Source organism: Sinocyclocheilus anshuiensis, unplaced genomic scaffold (genome assembly GCF_001515605.1).
Source record: "Sinocyclocheilus anshuiensis isolate Anshui unplaced genomic scaffold, SAMN03320099.WGS_v1.1 scaffold209, whole genome shotgun sequence".
Lineage (NCBI taxonomy): Eukaryota > Metazoa > Chordata > Actinopteri > Cypriniformes > Cyprinidae > Sinocyclocheilus > Sinocyclocheilus anshuiensis.
The window spans coordinates 27607-49414 of NW_015540880.1; the positions used below are offsets into that span (position 1 = coordinate 27607).

The 21808-nt window shown below is 39.1% G+C and overlaps 1 protein-coding gene across 5 annotated transcripts in view; it reads left to right on the forward strand.

Moving 5' to 3' along the window:
* LOC107688320 (zinc finger protein 516-like) overlaps positions 1–21296 on the forward strand; it is a 39013-nt gene extending 17717 nt beyond the window's left edge. For 4 of the 5 annotated variants that reach the window (XM_016485944.1, XM_016485945.1, XM_016485946.1 and 1 more), the window contains 4 exons: positions 8165–10104; positions 13106–14341; positions 16950–17054; positions 20535–21296. In XM_016485944.1, the coding sequence (XP_016341430.1) occupies positions 8391–10104; positions 13106–14341; positions 16950–17054; positions 20535–20707 (3228 nt within the window). In that variant the 5' untranslated portion in view covers positions 8165–8390 and the 3' untranslated portion in view covers positions 20708–21296. Of the gene's footprint in view, positions 1–8164; positions 10105–13105; positions 14342–16949; positions 17055–19242; positions 19307–20534 lie in introns of all 5 variants that reach the window. The other variant, XM_016485948.1, reaches the window with a different exon arrangement.
* The last annotated feature ends 512 nt before the right edge of the window (positions 21297–21808 follow it).

A 21808-nucleotide genomic window follows, 5' to 3' on the forward strand; every position in this document is an offset into this window, starting at 1 on the left:
AGTCGCCAAAGACTAAAAGTGGACTGCCATCCTCTGGGAATGAGGACAGCAGCCCATCCAACTCTTCTAGGAAGGTAGATAGAATTTCCCCAGGAGGGCGGTAAATTACCACAACCTGGAGTTTTACAGGAGCTGTTATAGTGATCACATGAGATTCAAATGAGTTATAATTGCATAGGGGAGATAGGGCATAGATGATAAATCTAATCCATGTTCAGAGAGCTTTTTTTAGAGAGCAAGTTAATGCCTTCAGATTATAGTTCAGCTCTAGACCACGCCAACCAACCACACAAGTGTATCTGCAAGCCACTTGCTGTCACGACATCAATTCTACAGTCACCCATCTTCAATAAAAAAAACATTGTGTAAAGGCTTTAATTAAAACTAAGCCCATAAAAATACTTTTGTTACTTGACATAAAATACACATTAACTGAAATAAAAGCTTATTTTATTTCAGCATAATTTCTCATTTTCATTTAGTTTAACTTGAACTTGACTAGACATGATTTGTGGTGTATCTTTGCCACTTTGGAGCTTGACGGACCCAGTGAGAGTCATCATTCGCTTTCATTCTTTTGAAAAGAATGGCCAGTATTCTTCAAAATACAATTTTTGTCTATCATTATAAATTACATGAATGGGAGTAAATGATGACAGATTTTTCATATTTAGATTAAAATACTAAATATGTCTATTTATTTTATTTTATTTTATCAAATCAATGTGTGATTTTGTTTTCCTGTGAATTTTATTGCTGTTTGAAACGATCAAATCATGATAGATTGCATTTAAATCAAATAGAGTAGATGGATCTTCTCTGTTTGAGTGTGTATGTGTGTTTCTTGGACGAGCTGTGTGGCCACATAGGTGTTATGTCATACTGCCATCAGGAGTGCTGCAGAGGCTCGGGCAGATATTACATAAGCATTACTGCTAGTGTCCCTCTCTCATCTCTCTATCATGTGCGCACACACACACACTCACACACACACAAATACATGCACACTTGCATGCTTTGACTTCCACCCAAAAACAAAACACACATATAAACCCACCTGTGAACACCTGTAGAAACAATTTCCCTGTATCCCAAAACATTTACATTGCAATTCGCCACTTTGACGGATCTGCATGAATTTATAATACAATCGTCTTTGTTAAAAAAAAAAAAAGCAAAAACTTATAAGTACAAAAAAAAAAAAAAGGTAAATCTAGCTGAATAGCAAAATGATCATTCTACTAAACATTTACATTGGTGTTCCACTTATAAGAAAGAAAGTCATACAGGTTTGGAATGACTTGAGGGTGAGTAGATAACACAAGAAAATAACATTTATTTTTGTAATTTCTATTTAGAATATTTTTTTTTTAAAGTAAAGGAATTGATCATGGGATCCTAATGAAATTAAGATTTATTTACGCATGTATGTATGTATTTATTTATTTATGAGGTTATTGAATAATAAGTAACTGAAATGTGAGGTAATCTGAATAAACTTACATTCAGAAAAAAAGAAACCTTGGGAGTTTTAGTTTATCAAAAAGGATCTTATGTGATCATTATTTAACTTGACTTGATTCTTAATTGATTCTTTTAGCATTTTAGCATAAGATTTTTTGACAAGATATTTTAAATTCATTCACAGATTTTTGACTGTTGTAAGTCTTGTTGAAACTAAATCTGAGATTTAAGCTTAACTGTAAAGCAAGTGAGAAAACCTGCCAGTGAAACAAGAGAAATATTTTCCTAATAGAAGATTCTTTCTCTGATGTTCACATTTTTTAAAATTTGTAATGCAAATTTGTTGCCCATTTAAATATATATGTATATTGTTTTAAAGGTATTTTTAGTATTTTATTTTAATTTTTTTACGACAAACATTAATGTAGATTAAAAATAGCTGTAATTTCTACGAATTTCTGTTGAACAAACATTCTGCACCATTACACGGTTTAATCACAAGTTTGAAGTTGCTGGAGTTGCTTATCAGAAAGTGTCACTTTTTTTTTATCAAACCTAAACCCTTTCCAGTGGTATCATCATTCAGGATTTCCAGATTCTTTGGTCAGTCATCAAGCACACTAGCAGGAAAATAATCCCTCGCTTGTGTAGCCGTGTTCTGGCTTTAGGGAGTGGCGTTCTGTAGTGACTGCGCTGGGAGGTTGTGGAGCCCTCGCACATCTGCAATCTCTACTGGAGAAACACTGCTCTGATAATACTGATCTCCAACCAATCTGAGGCCATTATCATACAATTATGAGCTATGAATTCTGACTGAGCTTGGAAGAACTACTGCTTTGTGAAGAAGTCATTTCAGCGGAGTAATCTTATCAGCAGATGAGCATCACACGTCAATAACACACACATTGTGCTGCACTGTTGGTTCGTGGTGTGAGATCGACATCAGCAGTGGCAGTGCAGGTTGTTTGAAAAGCTACAGCCCCTCTTGCTCGGCCTCTCGTGGTATTTTAGGATTTATCAAACACACACACTGACATGCAACATGTTTGTTTGGCACGGATGCAACAATTAACATGTGCACAGTGCACACACATACTAGCACACACACATACCCGCATAGTATTTTGGCTCAAGGTTTACCGTTCAGGCCAGGGCATGTTAGAAAAACCATATGTGTCATGGACTTGTTTAGCTCTGTCTTTCACATGAGGATATACACACTTTTTCTCTTTCTCTCCCACACACACACTGGCTCAGAGCAGAGGAGTAGTGTCCAGAGCATGGGGCGTTTGTGCTGAGCTGGACTAGCCGTCAGGTTGAATAAGCGAGCAGACAGTTGATTCGCCATAGCCATTCATCAGCCAGAGAAAAGAGAGGAGGGGAAAGAATGGAGCTCTCGCTCAGGGCTGTGTCTCTCAGATACGGGCCGTGTATGTGCTGCTGTTTCTTTCCACTGAAAGCTGGCTGTCTTTGTGTGTGTTTTTATGCTTGGCACATGTGTTGTTGCTTGCGTGTCGGTGGCGTGTAAACAGCGGATCCTGCTTTTAAATGCACTCATAAAGATGTGATTTCATTTTTGTGAAGAATTTCCTCAAGCATATGGCTGCTTATCAATCATTGACCATTTAATTATGATTAGGGCTGCACGATAAATCGCATGCGATATTTAACGCGCATCTTATCAGTAAAGCCGGTTCTGTAATCAGCGGTAAATCTCCATCACCTGCGTGCTTTCACTTAATTACTTCAGCAGTAGTATGTCACAGAAAAAGAACAATACTAAGGATAAATTAAAGCTTTGCCTTAGCAGATATGTTCCAACGTATACTGTAAAATAGCTCCAGGTAGCTTAAAGAATATGCTTAATGTGGTAACATATGGTAACATTTGTGGAGGTTTATTCCCTTTTACTGCATCTCTTATGTTTTTAAATGCAATCTGCGTGATGGGCGATTCGGCTCTTTGTATTGCATGCAATGCATGAATACATGATGCTGTTTTGTTCATAATTGTTTATGCAATTTACGAAATTATATTTGATTTATATGAGTTAATTTAGACGTAATGCAGATATTTTTATAGACATTTATTTCCTTGCGTTGAGAATTTAAATGTGCTGCATTATTTTGCTCATTGCGCCCTCCTGTGGCCTTGGGAGACAAGCCAAAAGTTTCCTTAAAACCTATTTAATCTGCACATAAAACATTAAAACTTAGATATTTGTAAAATTGTTATTGTGTTTGACTGTTAAAACCAAAAGTATTTGTTGTTTGTCTCAATAAATTGGGTTAATTTAAAAATACAGTGGTTAAATAAAAAAAAAAAAATTCTATTGCTCTTTGTTTTAAAAAAGGTTATAAAAATGTCAATAATTATCCATACCGAATGATATGAAACATTATATCGTTGATGCATATTTTAGCTATATCGCCCAGCCCTAGTCTGGGGTCAGCATTTTATTTATTTTTTAAAATATATTAATACTTTAATGGGATGCTTTTTGGATGCACTACACGATCCAAAGAGACAGTAAATACATTTGTAATGTCACAAAATATATCTATTAAAAGTAAATGTCGTTCTTTTGAACTTTTTATTCATCAAAGAATCCTGAAAAATACATCATGGTTTCAACCAAAATATTAAGCAGCACAAATGTTTTCAACATTCACAATAAGAAGAAATGTTTCTTAAGCACCAAATCAGCATATTAGAATGATTTCTGAAGGATCATGTGACACTGAAGACTGGAGTAATGGCTGCTGAAAATTCAACTTTGCCATAACAGGAATAAATTATATTTTAAAATTATATTCACCAACACTGTTATATTAAATTGTAGTAATATTTCACAATGTTGCTGTTTTATTGTATTTTTGATCATGATCATAGGCATGAAATATCAAACAATCATATCAACCCAAAACCTGTGAGCAAAACTAGTGTATTTTATTATTAAATTTAATGTTATTTTGTTTATTATATTGTTCATTTCATTTTTCACTCCAAAACAAATTTTTTTAATGGAAAAGAAATAGGAATGTTTTCGAAATCATTACACAAAAAGTGATTATTGGCGTTTGACCATTTCCTGATCACTATAAATTGTCTTTAAATCTACTTTTATACTTCACTGTGAAAATAAAAGCATAAGGCTTTGAAATGGTGAAAAGTAAGTGAGGGTGACTAAATAATGATACAATTTTTGAGTGAACTGTTCCTTTAAGAGGACTGAATCACTAATCACTAACTATTTATAAGGTGCTTACTTTGTACAGTGTATATAATGGCAAATGTGTATTAGGAACGACAGCTAAGAGTTGAGGCAGGGCGCAGATGTGTCAGAAGAAGGTTCCTCAGGAATCTCAAATGAACGGTGGCTGTATCCCAACTGTGGAAACCACTAGAATCACACACGCCTAATCATAACCACTGTCAACAACCATAACTAGTGGACAGGGACGAAGTCTCTATAGGGGATGTGTATTTTTGAAGAACTCGAGTTGTAAATCTTGTTTTATGCCTATGTAACGTGGACAGGCTACAGTTAAGTAGTGTTCATTGTGTCTTCATTTCAGAAACACTGCAGAACAAAGGAGCCCTTCACCCTGTGCAAGCTGTATCACTTAGCTTTACATTTCAGCTGAATGGAAACATTTGTGCCCGTTCTCCGTTCAGTTTTTATCGTATGACCACATCTGTACTCACATTCCTCATTACACAGACTTTAACTTTGCTAGACTTGACATTTCGTGAAGCATGTCCAACCAAGCCTGTTTCTTCTTGGCTCCTCTCGTTCCTCAGTTTCAAACCTGGGGGAATTACATCTCTGGAACACACCAGAATATTTCCCGTAATTTAACATGACAACGTTAGCCTCAGCACCTGCTATTGTGCTTGCAGTCGTAAACTTGCGCCAGGGCCCCCCTTTTATTTCAGCCGTAATCAGTAGTTGAGGGTACCAGGCAGGATTTACTCCAAGATGGGACCGGGAGGGACTTCCCTTTGTCTTCCTCAACCAGACATGCTTCAGACAGGCCTCTAGCGTAGGATGGACCCTTGCATCCAACATTGGCCGCGTTGGACTCCCCGCAGCTCAGAGGAGGTATAGACATGAGCTATTGTGACAGTTCTGGTGTGAGAGGCACAATGCAATTGTAGTTTAAGGGGATTTGAGATCCACCAAATCGTTAGTAAGATAGGAAGACCGTAGAGACAATATGTTCCTAAAGGAGTTTCGCAATAATGATGGATAACACAATGAGTTTCATCATTGGTAATTGTGATTTTGAATAAAAACAAAATACCATTTGCACATTGAGTGGAAATTCAAAATGGATGTTAATTCATACCAAAGTTGTGTTTTGTTACATTATGCTTGTTTTAGGACAGATTTTGCATTATCAATCTCACTGGTTGCAGTCTTAAGGAAAAACAAGTGATTAATCTGCTGTCTGTCACATCACAATGAGAACAAAAGACAATCAAGCTCTTCTATCTTCTTTTGTCAGCATTGATGCCTGTTAGTGGTTTGGTTACTGTCTCTGTGCATTTGGACAAAATGCACAATTTGGTTTAGGATTTGAGTGCACACACGCGTACTGACACACACACACACACACACACACACACACACACACCGCTCAATTTGAAAAATGCACTGATCCTGCATTGATGGAGCTACAAGATGAGATGAACTGTCTGGGGATAAGTAGGTCAGCAGAGCTGAGGTAAGCCCTCCGAGAACAGCCATGTTTCAATAATAACTCCATTGCTGACGTGTGTATATATGTGTGTGTGTGTTTGTGTAGTGTGTGTCCTTACACATCTCCCAAACCTCTTGGTATCATAGTTACGGCGATTTAATGCTCAGCTCATTGGTTTGCGAAACAGCAAAACACTATTCATTACCAGCTCAGCATGTTCAGTTCAGTTATTATGCGGTTAAGCACCTCATCCATTCCATTGTCACAGAGGCTACACTGTTTACACGCTACCCAACATACAAAATCAAATAATCAAAGGAAATAAACTAGATAAGTAGGCAAACATTGGATATAAGTCGAGATAAATTGATGATGGGACCTCTAGGAAAACTTCCAATTTCCTAAACGTCTCCTCTTTAAATTTCTTACCGGGCATTTTATAGCACAGCAAGTTAACTTACCGTAAAAGATGAACTGTGGAGAGGCGAGTGCATTTTGTGCATTAGAATGTGTGTGTTTGTGTGAGGGGGATGCAGGGCCAGTGGTGAAATGTAGTTTGTATATAATGGATTATTGATTGTTGGGAGAGAGAGAGGACCGGCCCTCAGGGTTCATCCCAACTGGCCCATCTCTTGCCTAACACTGAATAGTCTCTTTACGCCTGAGCAGACACACGCACACACTTGTACACACAATGAATTTAGGCCTGTGAGCAGACAGCCACTGCTCATACTGACTATGAGAGGGGACTAACTGAGACTTGCTGTTGTCCTTCAGGCAAAGATTCACACAAATGGGCTGAAATATAAGGTGGATGGGGGCAAGTTGTCACACATACCTTAAAGAAAAAGAAAAAAATACTGAACATTTCCAGCTCTTTGAACACATGTTGGCCTTAAGTTAAACTGTCTATTATTGGTATTTCAGCTAAATGTCAACCGTAATTAACTTTAAATGTAACGAGTAAGCAATAATTATGAAAATCAAAACATTTTTGAACTGGAAATATTATTATTATAATTATAATAAACTCTATAAATTTGTAACATTTAAATTCAAAATATATTGTAATAGTATTTACACACATTTGTACAACTGGATCTTTGGCTTAAAGCCCCAATATTACTGAGATATTAGCTCTTGTTACTCAGACTTAGTCTCTACTGTAGTGTAGAATGTATTTATTTTACCCAAATTAACCAATTGCACAAACTAGATCAACAGATATGCCAACACACAGCCTATGTATTACAATAAGCATTCAGTCAGCATAACCATTTTTGAAGAATGCAAAAAAGATTTGCTATGTTTACATTTGATAGAAAATGAAACAGAATGGCAAGAACTCCTGATTCTGGACTGGGGTGTGTATGTTTTTGAGAATTTTTAAACAATTAATATCCTTCTTGTCAGAATATTGAGCAGTGTATTTACTGTATCTTTGTTTAAGGTCTTGTTAGAATAATCAGAAAGCATGTTGGATAAGTTAGTGTGTTTATGCAATACTTAAAGATGTGCCATTTCCTCTGACTCTTAAATGAGGACATCAGCAGTCTCTCTCTCTCTATCTCATTGTCCCTCTCCCACTCACTTGTAAATGGTGCATAGCATAAAACCCAATGTACTGTGTCCTCTGTATTCAGCTATGAAGTATGGATCCTGCCTTAAATGAATAGTTTTGACTGAAAAAAGACAGTCAGATGACATTATATAAAAGGACTCTGTTAGCTGGTGGTTGTCTCAAACACTGGGCCTAAGTTTTTTCCATTTAACAGTTTTGTATCTCTACATCTTTTCTATGTAGCACTTGATTCATAACAGCACTTGATTCATAATAACAGTCATTTTATAAAACAAATATGCATAGTGCCTTCCATTTACTAATAGCAGCTTGTTTATTGCTATGGACTAATGGATTAATGAATAACCTTTATTTGCTCATTTGCAAGTCTTGTTCTCAATTTTGCTTCTGTTCTGTCTCCATTTCCTCCCAGGTGACCAGAATGAAGCAAACCCTCAGCTGATAAGATGATTCATAGGAGAAAAAACTCCAGACATATTCCAGACAAAAGCAACACTGTCAAGACAGAATTACCAACAATGGCCCGTTTGACAAAGAGAACTTTTACCCAGACCGAATGACTACAGGCGAGACAGACTTAATAGGATCTAATAATTTGGACAACAGATAGCAGCATAGTGGAATATTCAAGCCTTGAGATGGAGGTGGAACGGCCGGACATTGTAGAGGAAGAGTCCTTCTCCAAGGGTCACCAGGAAGGCAAGAAGAGCAGAGGTCACACTTGTGAACTCTGTGGAAGAAGTTTTCCTTTTCTCAGCTCATTGTCCCAGCACATGAGAAAGCACACTGGGGAGAAACCATACAAGTGTCCTCACTGTGAACACCGCTCAGCCCAGAAGGGTAGCTTAAAGGCCCACATTCGCAGTCACAAACTGGACGGCCTCAGCCAGAGCATCGGTGGTGAGGAGGAAGACGTGGACGAGGAAGGGGAAGGGGAAAAGGAAGGAGGGGTGCCAGAAGATCAAGGCGGTTGCTCCAGTCCGACTGAGAGTACCTCGGCCTGCAACAAGGTTGTGAGCGGTGAGGATGTGACCAAAACAAGGAAGAAAGGTGGGAAGAAGGACATAACCTCTGGTGAGAATGGCAAACAGTCAGTGCAATGCACTCTGTGCAGGAAGAGACTGTCCAGTCTTGCAGAGCTTGAACAGCATATGCAGGATCTTCACAAGGTCTTCCGATGTGAACTGTGCCCTTATGAGACTTTGCAGGAGGACCAACTGCAGGCTCACATTGAGAAGGTACATCCTATTGAGGAGGAATCTGTCACCAAAGAAGTCTCTATCAGCGAGGATGCTGACTGTGTACTCGGTAAAGGCGAGTTCCCATGTGAACAATGTGACCAGGTGTTCACCCAGGCCTGGTTTTTGAAAGCTCACATGAAAAAGCATCAGAACAGTCTGGATCATGGGTGCCGGATCTGTGGACGCCGCTTTCGTGAGCCCTGGTTCCTACGTAGCCACATGAAGACCCACAACACCAAGGTAAAACCAAAGAGTGACTCTTACCTTCCGGCTACTGTCAATGAGGTGGCACAGGACGAGTCGAACTTGGTGAACGAAGTGTGTCTGTATGAACTCTGTGCCAAGTGTGGTAACTTCTTCCACAACAGCAAGAGCCTCCTGTTGCACGAACAGGTCCACAGAAATGTTGAGCTGCCTCCTAACAATACCTTATGCAGTGATAAGGACTTTGCATCTGTCACCAAGACAAGCTTCTTGGAATGCCTAAACTTGAAACCAGCAGGATATGAAGAGAACCCCACTGACGGAACTCTAGGGAAAAGAATCCCGGAGCTCGATCCAGTTTGTAGCTACCAGGCTTGGCAACTGGCCACCAGAGGCAAAGTGGTGGAGGTATCGGAGAAGAGCCTGGGTTGGGAAGAGAGGTTAGCTGATGCAGATGTAGCATATGACAGGGAAAAAGGTGAGTATGTCTTGCTGAGACAGGACAAGCGGAAGAAATCACTTGATTCAATGCCGAGTATCCCAACTAAGAAACGGAGAGGGGCTGGGACCCAAGGCTCCAATACAGATCACCACAACAATGGAGAAAGGAATGACCAGATTTCGATAGGTGAGCGAAGCCCAGAGAATCTGTGTGACACTGAGTACCGGCCTACTTCTCGCCCTAGCCGTAAGAATTCCCAGAAAACCTCGGAGTGCTTGGAGTGCGGAAAGGGCTTCCGCACACAGCAACAGATGGTGATCCACATGCTCATCAGACATGGTGGTTTGGGTGAAACCATTGGTGGAAATGGACTGTTCCGTAAAGCAGCGTCCAGCCCATCTAAAGCAGGGGAATCAGCAGGACTCTTCAGGGATCAAAAACGGACAGCGTTCTTTGGGGACACAGGTAAGGGCATCCTCCTTATTTTGAAATTTAAAGCCAACTCAAAGTTTTAATGTAATCTCATGAATGTTCTCTTAGTTTAAAAATTTGTTATAAACTTCAAGAACCACTTGTTTGCATATCATAAACTCCCTTAGGCCTACCACACTCACAGTTTGTAAACAACACGGTATTATTCATGCAATGGTGGGCAGATGCTTAACCTCTGGGATAGTTTTTGCTTTCATATTAAACAGCTAATGTTTAAATTCACTGAAAGGAATGTGATTTCATTTGAATCTGTTTTTGTGTATTATACACCAGGGGTCCTCAGCATTGCTACTTTAAATCTACTTTACTGCAGGGATTTCAATTTCAACTCCTATTCAACACCTGCCTACAGTACCATTTACAAGTGAACATATAGACTTTGATTAGTTGACTCAGGTGTGTTCGATTACAGTTCGATTACAGAATTAATTTTACTCATGTTGAATTAGCTATGTGACAGTGCTCCAAAGAATGTGTAAACTTCACAATAGGTAACTGGTACCTGATCAGAAATGATGCTATGATTAACTGAGGGATTACTGTAACATTTATAAAGCAGGTTTATCTTCTGTAGTCACTTTAGAAATTTAATTTATGAACCTTTATATTTTTTCGTTATTATTAATCCTACTCTTGTAGATCCACCTTCCTATGGAGTTCTAATAAAACACACTTGAACCAGCAAATCAAGTTTTGGGGTTCACTTGATCATTACTAGAAGGTGTGTTAGACTAAAGGCAGATCTCCAGGAAAAGGATATGAGAATGGCTGGCTTAACAGCATGATATACTGTTTCTGAAGCTGAAGTTACAGAGGACAGAGACACCTTGTGGACAGTTACTGCAGCAAATCTGAATGTGCTCAGTTGAATTGTACTGTTTGTGTATAGCTTAAATCTTGAATACATACAGTATTTGATTTCAATTAGGCCTCTTATTACGACATTTATTCACTTGGTTTAATTAATGAAGGCATGGTCTTTGCATCCAATTTATTAATTAACATACTTAATACTTTTTTAACAAAATTCACATTAAGTATAGAACCTTTATGATTTCCATTTGCAGTATCAGTGTTTTACTTTTCTGCTTCAAAGCTAAAAACAAAATTACACTCATTGAAATGGACCTCATTACATTTAATTCAGTTCCAGTTACTCAAAGGACTAGTTTATGGATTTAGGTTATTTTTTTAAATACATCTTAGTCTCAGTATCGTTTGTTCATACCTCTTTAAATTACATCTGTTTTCTGTTCTTTCATACCATTAAAAAAAAAAAAAAAAAAAATTTTCAATCACAGCCTGTGTGAGCTCTTTGAAGCATGTTTTTAGTTATCAAGGTGCAAAACCAAGCTCTGAATTGTTAAATCGTTTGCTTGTGGCTGGAGCTGTCCAGCCCTCTTTGCATGATGCTATTTCTGGACTTCCTGTCTCAGGAAGACAAGCTCTAAAGATTTGTGTGACTTTTTTTCCACTTTCCCCATCTAAGTGCAGATCTTCAGTTAAAACCAGTGTTAAAATCACTGGAAAATACTGCAGATGACAGGTATCTCAACAAAGCCAATATGCCCCCATAGAGCACTAGCAGCTATCTTGATAATTGATCATTCCTGTCATATTTAGTGAAATCATGAGGTTTTATTTTAATTGTCTATAAGAGAAGACTTATAATAGATCTGATAAATTTGCTGTGTTTTACTTAACCACAATGTTAAGTAAAATAAAATTGCCTTAAACAAAAGATGCCCTCTTAGGGATTGACACAAATGGAATGTTCCAGAACAGAGGTTTCATTGTGTAAGAGTTGAAACCGATGTCCACTCACTGCTGATATTTTCATGTAGGTGTGAAATCTGTAGAATGCGCTCCTCTACAAGATTCTTAATAAGACCAAATAATTCTTAGAATATGATAGTTCCTCTCGTAGCTTTTCTACTGAAAAGCAGAAAGAATGTATGGAAGCAGTCATGGCCATTATGTTCATGTAAAGTTTATCTCAGAGGACCCCCCTCTCCGAATTGGCTCAAAAATAACCTCAGAGAGGTTGGAATGAAGGCTGCACAGCAGCTAGTGTAAGCCACCAAATGCAATCCAGATGGCTTGAGAGAGAGAATAGAAAGAGAGAGAGCTACTGAGAGATTGCAGACATGTTAAATGTAAGCAAACATCTTGCTGACAGATGAGAAGAGGTAGTCCCAGGCAAAGTTCCCAGGCCCAGTAGTCTGTTGCTCCATTGTACTACTGTTAAACAAACTGTGTGTGATTGTGCTACCACTGTTAAGGTTTTTGACCTTGTGTAACTGTGCAGATTATCATTTACATGTGTATGTTATACAATGCCATAGAGAGTAAATTTCACATATTAGATGTTGCATTATATTAGACAATTATATTGTATATGCTATAGTTACATCATATTATATATGTTACATCATGTTTATATATTATTGATTTGGTGCTCAAGAAAGATTTTTTAGTATTATCAATGTTGAAAAGTTGATAATATGTTGGCTACTTCATGTTTTAGTGGAAACCTCAAATTTGTCACTATTCTTTGGTGAATAAAATATCCAAAAGAAACATTTGAATAATATATTTAAAATAGAAATCTTTTCTAACATCTTTAACTTTACTGTTTCTTTTGACCAATTTAATGCATCCTTGCTGAATGAAGTAGGGCGTTCCTTTAAAAAATCTTACTGACCCTAAATTTTTAGTGTTTGTGTGTGTGTGTACACTCGCTCTTAAAATCATTTTTCAGTCATAAAAATAATGTAAAACAAAACTTCTCAATCAGTATTAGTACATGTACTGAAGTAAAATTAAGTAGTTATGGGGTGCCATCTTGTGGTGAAACTCCAAAACTGTTTTGAATTTCAGTGTCTAAATTCATTGTTGTGCTGATTGCTGGCTTTTGTTCAGAAAATGTTGTTGTTGTGTAGTTACAAATCCCTATATGTTGTTTTCATGACAGATAAAAAGCCATACACCTGTGAGCACTGTGACTTTTGCACCTCGGAGCCCTCGGCCATCGCTGCCCACGTCCAAACGCATGATATGGCAATCAGGAACTGGGGCCAGAGGAGTGATGCCTTAACCAGCTCACTCAGCCAAAGCCAACCTCACCAAAGGAACCACACGGGCTTCCCAAGACTGAGAAATGCCCTGCTGCAACAGCCCTACTGGCCCTACACCAGCTCAACTCACCTGGAGAGGGCAGCACTGAGCGATGCAGCGTCAAAGACTGAGGAGGAAAGGAACAAGGGGTTGGAAGGAAGTAGCACCATGGATAAAGTGGATGCTAATCTGCTTAATCTCTCCATGGAGGTGGATAATGAAAAAGAAGGGGTTTCTTCCATGTTCTTGAAAAGTTTGGTTCGACACCAGTGTCCTTATTGCTCCTATGCAACCCTGTATCTAGAAGTTCTCTGGATTCACCAACGAATTGCACACAAAGTTGACAGCACTACGTTGGTGCCTAAGTGGGCCCCGAGAAATGGCCTCAAGGGGCCCAAATCACTTCTCGATTTCAAGAGACGCACCGGGCCACCTCCGTTTCTGGAGGGTAAGGACTGCCCCTCTCTGCCACAGATGAGAACATCCCGAACGATTCCACCTGATTGCAGTCCTGGAGGGATGAAGAAATCAAAACCTCCGACAAGTAGCGTAGAGTCCAGCTCCTCGCAAAGCAAGAGCTGGCACGTGGCCACAGCACCGGGGGCATCATCTCACTCGTCCAAACACAAGACCATCAAGTCCAGGACAGATGAGTTGGCAGGCAGTAAACACAAAGCAGACGTCCATCAAAACAGTTCCTCGCGGCCTACGGCAAGGCCTCAGAAGACTGGGAACCCAAAGACAGGAAGCAGAGTGATGGAGAGTAGTCTGCTACCTCAAGAGGGACTTCATTTTATGCTCTCTAGCAAACACAAACTCTCAGATCAGAGGAGCTCCAAAGCCTATGCTCCTCAGACCTCCGGCAGGTCTGATTCTCAAGCTCAGGATACACCATCCGTGTCTGGGTATGACCCCTGGAGCAGACTTGGCTTGAGAGGATCGTCCTCTCACTCCCAGTCCAAAAGACAGTTGACGACCGATGGTCCAGAACCTGTGACGGACATCCTGAGTTTCTTGAAGAACTGCAGTCCTCACGATCTAGCTGCCCTCTACCACCACTGGGGCTTCAACAACGCCATGGCAGAGCAAGCAGGTAAGTGGTTGTATAGAATTCTGCATTGATATTCATAACCAGTATTATATAATGCTGATTTTTACTGTTTATTTTTTTTCTAATAAGTTTAAATTTATTGTACAGTGGCCCAAAAGTATTTGGACATTAAAGACACCCTCAAAAATGTAAGATCATTTCACAATCAAGCAATCAATCAATCAATCAATCAATAGCATATTTTTGTGAAATATTTTGATTTGAAAAGTGCAAAAAATGTAATTTGGTGTGATCTGATGCAATGACACATCAATGCAATGATGAAACATTAAGCAAGTGTTTAGGGATTTGTGTGTCCAAATACATTTTGGGGTCCCTCTATGATGTATTTTGAGCCTATTTCACTTTTTCTGAAACGGATTACTAAACTGGTATTGAGAAATCATATTAATTTGCAGTGGGTTAGTGCACACTGGACTTATATTATACATATTCTTCTGTACCGTTTGTGATTATGACTCTTGAAACATCAAATAAGGCAAGATGCACATGTGCATTTATTAAGCCAATTACTACATTTGCATACCTCAGTTAACAAACCTTCAAATAAAACTACAATTGTGGATGCACAATTAATCATTTACAGAGATAGTTGAAGGTAAAAAAAAAACAAGATCACAATTAGTGGTAGTCTTTCAGTGACATCCGATACTGATATATAGAGAAAAAGATGGCCTATAATGGAAATATATACATACTGTAATGCAATGTAATACACAAACTTGCTGGGACACATTTTTTCAAAATTTATGAAAGTAAAATTTAAAGTTGTTTACTATCTGTTGACAAAGTTTGTAGCATCAGATGTTTGCTGTTTAGAATGCCTGTGTCTAGGGATATAATATATTGGTATTGGTATAAGAGATTTTTTTTCTATTTATTGGTATCCGACAATATTAGATATTTATTTGTACGTGCTCATTTCCTCATTTTTACATTTAGATTACCTTTGCTGTCATCTAACACTCACCTAAAGTTAATCTTTAATAACGCTGTTTATTGGGATATTTTGCAAATCACAAAATGACTCAATTTTTCATAAAGTTGTAATGCCTAAATTCACTTGTAGTATTAAAATCAATTGATTTTAGTTTGTAGTGTTTTATTTTTATTTGTTTTGACAAATTTATCCAGACAGGATTTATCTGTTTATCTGTAGTTAGAATTTCATCAATTACACGAATTACTCTACAGCGCCATTGTAATTCTGCAAACTGCTAAAGATCGACATGCTGGGAAATGGTTGTCAAGTCAAAGTATTTGAATTATTCAGCAAAGGCACATTAACTACATTTATTCCTGAGCTGAAATGACAAACGAGTACAGTGAGGGCTAAAATTGCACACAGCACCCCACACACGCACACACCATTGTGCCAGCATGCGAATACGCAAAGGTTAATGGAACTATTGAGTAATCTCTTCATCATCGTGTAACCTACGAAAATGTGTAAAAACATTTCAGACAGCTATCGCTGAGAGGCATCGCGAGCCTTAAACATCAGGCTCCTAACGGCACGCTGGGTGCTCTCCTTGGGGATACAGCGCCTCGATGCCACAAATATGCAAAGCAGCACACTCAATGAGTGAATGAACGAAAGAGTCAAATTAAGCCACCAGCTGCTTAGAAAAATATTTTCAAATGCTTTTTTTTTTTCATTCCACTTCATTTAAGGACATTTTGCCAGGCGTTGGTCCAGTTGGCCAGCATCAGTGAGTGTAGTTCTGCGGAAAGACAGTGGAAATTCTGTCAACTGTCTGGCCTGATATCATCAGTGCTCTCTTTAGCCCTTTGAGTCACATACAATAAAGTGACCTTTCCAATGTTAGACTTTCCTTTTGTTTGTGCTGTCTGCTGCTTTTCCTGTTGCATCGCTCCGGTATGGTAATAACTCACGGACTCATGTTTACTAGACGTAGCCTTGCTTACTACTGCCACCAACACTCTCAGTCACGGCTCGGCACTACAACAAAGCGGGGCTTGAGGGGTCGGAGCAGGTAGGACCACCAGTGCCAGGTGACGGACAGGAGCTAAAGGGACAACATTTCAGCTCGTGCTCTTAAAGCACCCTAAGGGGAAACGAGATGCCGGTTGCTTCAGGTTCCACATCCGTTCCTGTTACTTCAGCGAGTCCTTCACCGATGCACACGTGTCCGAGCAATTCCCCCCACGCGGACGAAGGCTGACATAGCTAGAGCGACGGGCAGGAAAAGAACAGCGAGAGCGAGAGGGAAGGAGACAAGGAGAGAGGGAGAAAGGGGAAAGCAGCACACCTGACATGTGACATGGTAGCGCAGATGGGGGCACATCACAGGGCAAGGCTTTTAATTCACAGTAATTTATGCAGTCACATGGGCCTGTGTTCATGTCAGGCTGTCGGAGATGCTCTCGTGATGCGGCATGACAGCTCCCCATCCAAGCCCTGAAGGTAGCCTCCCATAATGACACATAAAACATACTAATGATGCTTCCTCTCTCTCTCCCTCCGTCTCTTAACCTCTCTTTCTGCTCCGTGCACGTTTTTCCTATTAATTTTCATTTCTCTTTCTCTGTCTGTGTGTGTGTGTGTGTGTGTGTGTGTGAACTGTAGGGTTGACGAGGTCAGGGTCTCAGCAGGGGGAGTATGTGTGTCCAGTGTGCAGGAAGAGCTTCAACCAGCCCAGCCATTACAGCACACATATGAGATCACACACAGGTGAGAAACACACACTAAAAACAAACACACACACCAACTTTGGACAGCAATTAACCGAATCTACTAACTTAACTTTTTTCTTTTTGTAGAATTTCTAGACACAAAATATTGTTTTTCGATTAAAAATGCTGTTTTGTGACATTTCTATCACATTTTATCATTGCAAATATAATTAAAAATATAATACAATTATAAGATACTATAAGATAATTTATCCTGTTTTTATTGTCAAATTATAAATATGATTGTAAATATATTAAATATAATTTCTATAAAAATATTATAAGGTATTATAATATACTTTATCCAGTAATTTGCATTGTAGTGCAAATTAAGTGCTTTTAATATCACATTATATTAATTTTTTTTGTCATTTTTATGTTGTCATATCATTTTATCCTTGTAAATGTAATTATAAATATATGTAATCTTAAAAGATACTTTATCTAATATGTTAGTGTTGTGCAGTAAAATCATTAAAAATATATGAAAAATTAATTATAAAAAGTGAAATATTTACAAATACACCAAAAATGTATATAGTCTTGCTGGAAAAGGAAGAAGCTGCTAAATGATTCCTGAATATATGCGACAAATATTTATATATATTTAAATGTACATGTATGTATGCATTTATGTGTGTGTGTGTGTGTGTGTGTGTGTGTGTGTGTGTGTATGTATAGTGAGCGATCTCTCTCTGTCCTTGGACGAGACTCTTTCTTTTTTTCCACCGCAAACATATTTGCGTGTGACTCTGACCTGTGAAAATTGTATACATTATTAATCAGATGTCACTTATGGAGCTGTAATTGTGCATGCTAATAAGCTGAGCAGTCACCAGTCCAGTATGATATGCATCAAATGCTTGCTGAGAAAATGTGACAGTTTGCCCTTGTCTTCTCGTCAAACCACACACACACATACACACCTACTCAATCGGGAGACTTCATTTCATCACAGATAAGATTATATCCATCATTCATGTTCAACAACAAACTTTCATACGATATAATAAATCTGTAATGAAGTTGTGCACCATTTTATGTTTGCATTATTTAGATATGATGCATCTCCATTGTATTTTAAATCAAAAAGTATGAAATTACCTTTTCTATGAGTATTTACTACATTTGCCTCCTGGTTGCTGTGGGCAAAGTGCACGTCATTAGCATGCACCATAGCAGCTTTTTAATAATATATAATATAAAGAGGTCATGTACCATTCGCAGTAGTCGAAAAGAATAGGCTATCCTTCAATATTTTAAACAGGGTGCACTTAGCCACTCAGATTATGACTAGGACTGAGTTTTTTTATTTTTTTTTAAGAGTGTGTGAAGGTTGTGCATGCTAGCCAGACTGATCCCCAGTGACAGAGGCCAAATGCTACATTTTATGGAGCTCTCTCTCTCTCTCTACACACATAGATTTACAATCAACGTCATCAGTGATTGCTCTCTTCAGTGTGAGCTTCCAAATGAAGCGGGGCAGGGGCCCCCGGCCTCCATTAGCATGCACACTAACTCTGTGTGTCACTTTAAATTGGTAGTTTCAGTTCACTGTCTGCTGCGGCCACGCTAACTGGTGATGCTAATTCAAGGCCTTTACGGCTAATGCTTGATGAGCGGGTGGATTCTGGGTTTGCACCTTAGCACTTTAAATGGATTCCTGCTTTGATGATGCTCAATACTTCCTTTGAATGTGACCAGGAAAAGCAGAAACACCATTAAAGTCAGCGTGAAACGTATTAGCAACCAATTGTATTTCTGTAATGTGATGCATGTCCCAATGAAACAGGGTATTCAATGAAATAATATATAAATGTATATATAGCCCAGTTGATTGGTTTCTATTTCATGTGGTTGGAGTGTTGACACACTTGGCTTGAGTTGGTGACTTCAGCTGAAAAGGAAACTTGTTTTATAGGCGCAGCAAATTATTATATTTTGAAGACAATTTTATTTGGCTTTGGAATGATGTGTGTACCAATGGGTCATTCAGAAATAGACCAGGAACTTGTGATTCAAAAGTAAATGGGGTAAATTTTGATTTTATGTAGATTTAAAAGTTGAATTTTTGCTAGAATTATGTTTGCACCCTGCTGGGTAACAATAAAAGGGAACAAGTTCCAATTTTTGCAACATGATAAATTTGATTTCCTCTGTTTAACCCGGCCACCTTGCTCCCACAGTGATGTTTGAGTCCAGTGGACTCATGGGAACTGGAGTCCATCCTCTACAGAAGCCCCCAAACAAGTATGTTTCACTTTTCGTTCGGTTGTTTGCCTTATTTGTGTTTATCTTGTGTATTTTTTTTTTTCTGTCCTGTCAGTCATTTCTTCATCTTTCTTCATTCTGTGATGTGCAGTTTCTACCTGCCATCGTTTTTACTGCGCAGAAAGTTCTAGAAATAAACCAATGCTAGGAGATCAAATGGATTGCATCCGCATCTACCTTAACAATCGGCGATGCGCTTTGCTACAGCGGGGAGGCCCACCCTTAATGAATTACTCCCTTTGCATGTGTTGCATATTACAAATAGCAAAGCAGGCCGAGAGTAAAGGTCAAATTCAATTTGTGCCGCACTCTTGGTGATGTTCTGACAATAACCTTTAATGTAATTTGGTGGGTTCTGTTTTGGATCGGGGTTTCACTTTCTACTCCTCTAGGGAACCACAGTGCCCCTGGATGAGCTCTTACTGTGCTGCAGACCTTATCAGGCAGCCAGCGCAACCCAGCCTCAGATAGTCCTGATTAATTGTGTCTGTCTTCATTTTTTTATGAGCCATGATTTATGATAATACCCCTCTTTCAGCCCCTCGGAATGACAATTATTTCCTTGTGGATAATTCATTCATTTTTCAATAATAATAATATGGAGAAATTGAATGGCAGACTCATTTGTTTTGCTCAGGTGTTGGGGGATATTTTTATGTGACTGCTCGAGGACAACATTGTACATCAGTCTAATTAAACGCTGAAACTGGGACTCTGACAATTATTCCAGTGTTGAGCCCCAAACAGACATGGACAGAAGGAGAAACTAGGTCTGTGTGTGGTTGTCAAGTTCGCCTCTCCTCGCAAAACTTGATATGCCCAGACTTTCGACATCTACCGTCAATGTGACGTCTTATTGCTCAGGGGAAGGCAGACAGGCAGAGATTCCTGTGTCTGTGAGTTTGTGTGTTTGTACGAACAGCTGACAGAAACAGAAAACAAAAGGCTGACGTCCCCTCGGGGGGAACAGTCAACCGTCTCCATATGGCATGTCATCAGCCCATCAATCATGCCGCGGCCCCTCCCCCCACCTTCCCAACCTGCCTCTGTTCTTTCCTCTTAAAAAGGGAAGGCAGCACTCTCAAAGTCAGCCCTCCAACATCACCGCCACGTAACCTCTCTCTCCTCTCTGGTTCCAACCTCGGCTCCGCTCTCACCTTGGGGTCCAGACTCTGACCTCATCTTGTTTTTTGTGTATCCGTTTCAGGTGAGCGACCTTTCCAGTGCCGATACTGTCCTTACAGCGCCTCGCAGAAAGGTAACCTGAAGACCCATGTCCAGACCGTGCACCGCCTAGCCTTCGACAACACGCAGTACCCGGACAGGAGACTCCGCCAAGCCCCTACCAATGAACCCATGGACCCTTCCAGACCTCACTGAGCATCTCCACCTCCTCACAACCAGCTCAAATGAGGGCTTAAATCTATAAAAGGTCCATTAAAAATGGTTTGATGCACAAACACGGCATTCGAGGAAGACTTAATGTAATGTACGGCACTGGATTCGTTTGTGTTTTTAGTTTAGTTTTTAGACATTCCATGTTTCCTTTTTATTTTCTCCTGACACAAAGCTCTAGATTAAACTGAAAGGGGGGACACATGTTTACACCACCTTTTTCCAGAGACTTACAAAACACTTGAGGGCTAAAGCCTCAACAGCACGAGGTTAGAACTGATGGAGTATGACAGTGAGCTGTGTTCTCAAACCCAAGGTCTTCAGCTGATCCCCTAAACTTGAAATGCTGCCTCGGAGTTCCCCACTTGACTAGTTGTTAAACAAAATAGCCTTAGTGCGCAACGAGTGTAGTTTGTGCGTGTGTGTGCGATTGTGTTTTCCACATTCTACTTCTCAGGACTTGAGTTAGACGCGATTCCAAAGCCTGCATTCATTCACACCAGTGTGTAACTGCATGCAAAGGAGACATGCAGTGAAATTCATTACTTAGTTTTGCTGATTATAGGCATATATATATATATATATATATATATATATATTTGTGTGTAGACATGCAGTGAAATTCATTACTTAGTTTTGCTGATTATAGGCATATATATATATATATATATATATATATATAGTTGAGTGTGTTTTGTCACTGGTTGGGCAACACTTGGCACTATCATCAAAATATGTCCTGAACACTTTTGTATTGTGTTAAACTGGAATTTGAAGTATTTGTGTAAGTGCAGCTGTAATGTTACATAGGTTTCCACTTGCATCGAGTGTCATATTCATAAACCTTCTCTCTGAAGAGTTGAAGGTAAAGACACATGCCATATTTTGCGTTAGTGTCATCTGATTGGTCCAACAAAGTCAGAAATATTATTTGTGTCTGCGGTTACTTTTTTGATGTAGCCTACACAAGTTTTAATGTTTTTCTCTTTTTTTCCCCCATCAAACATGTTTGCCTTAGTGGATTCTGAATAATTGTATCCAAAAAAGAAAGAAAGAACACTGTTAATTCAATGGCGCATCAGGGCT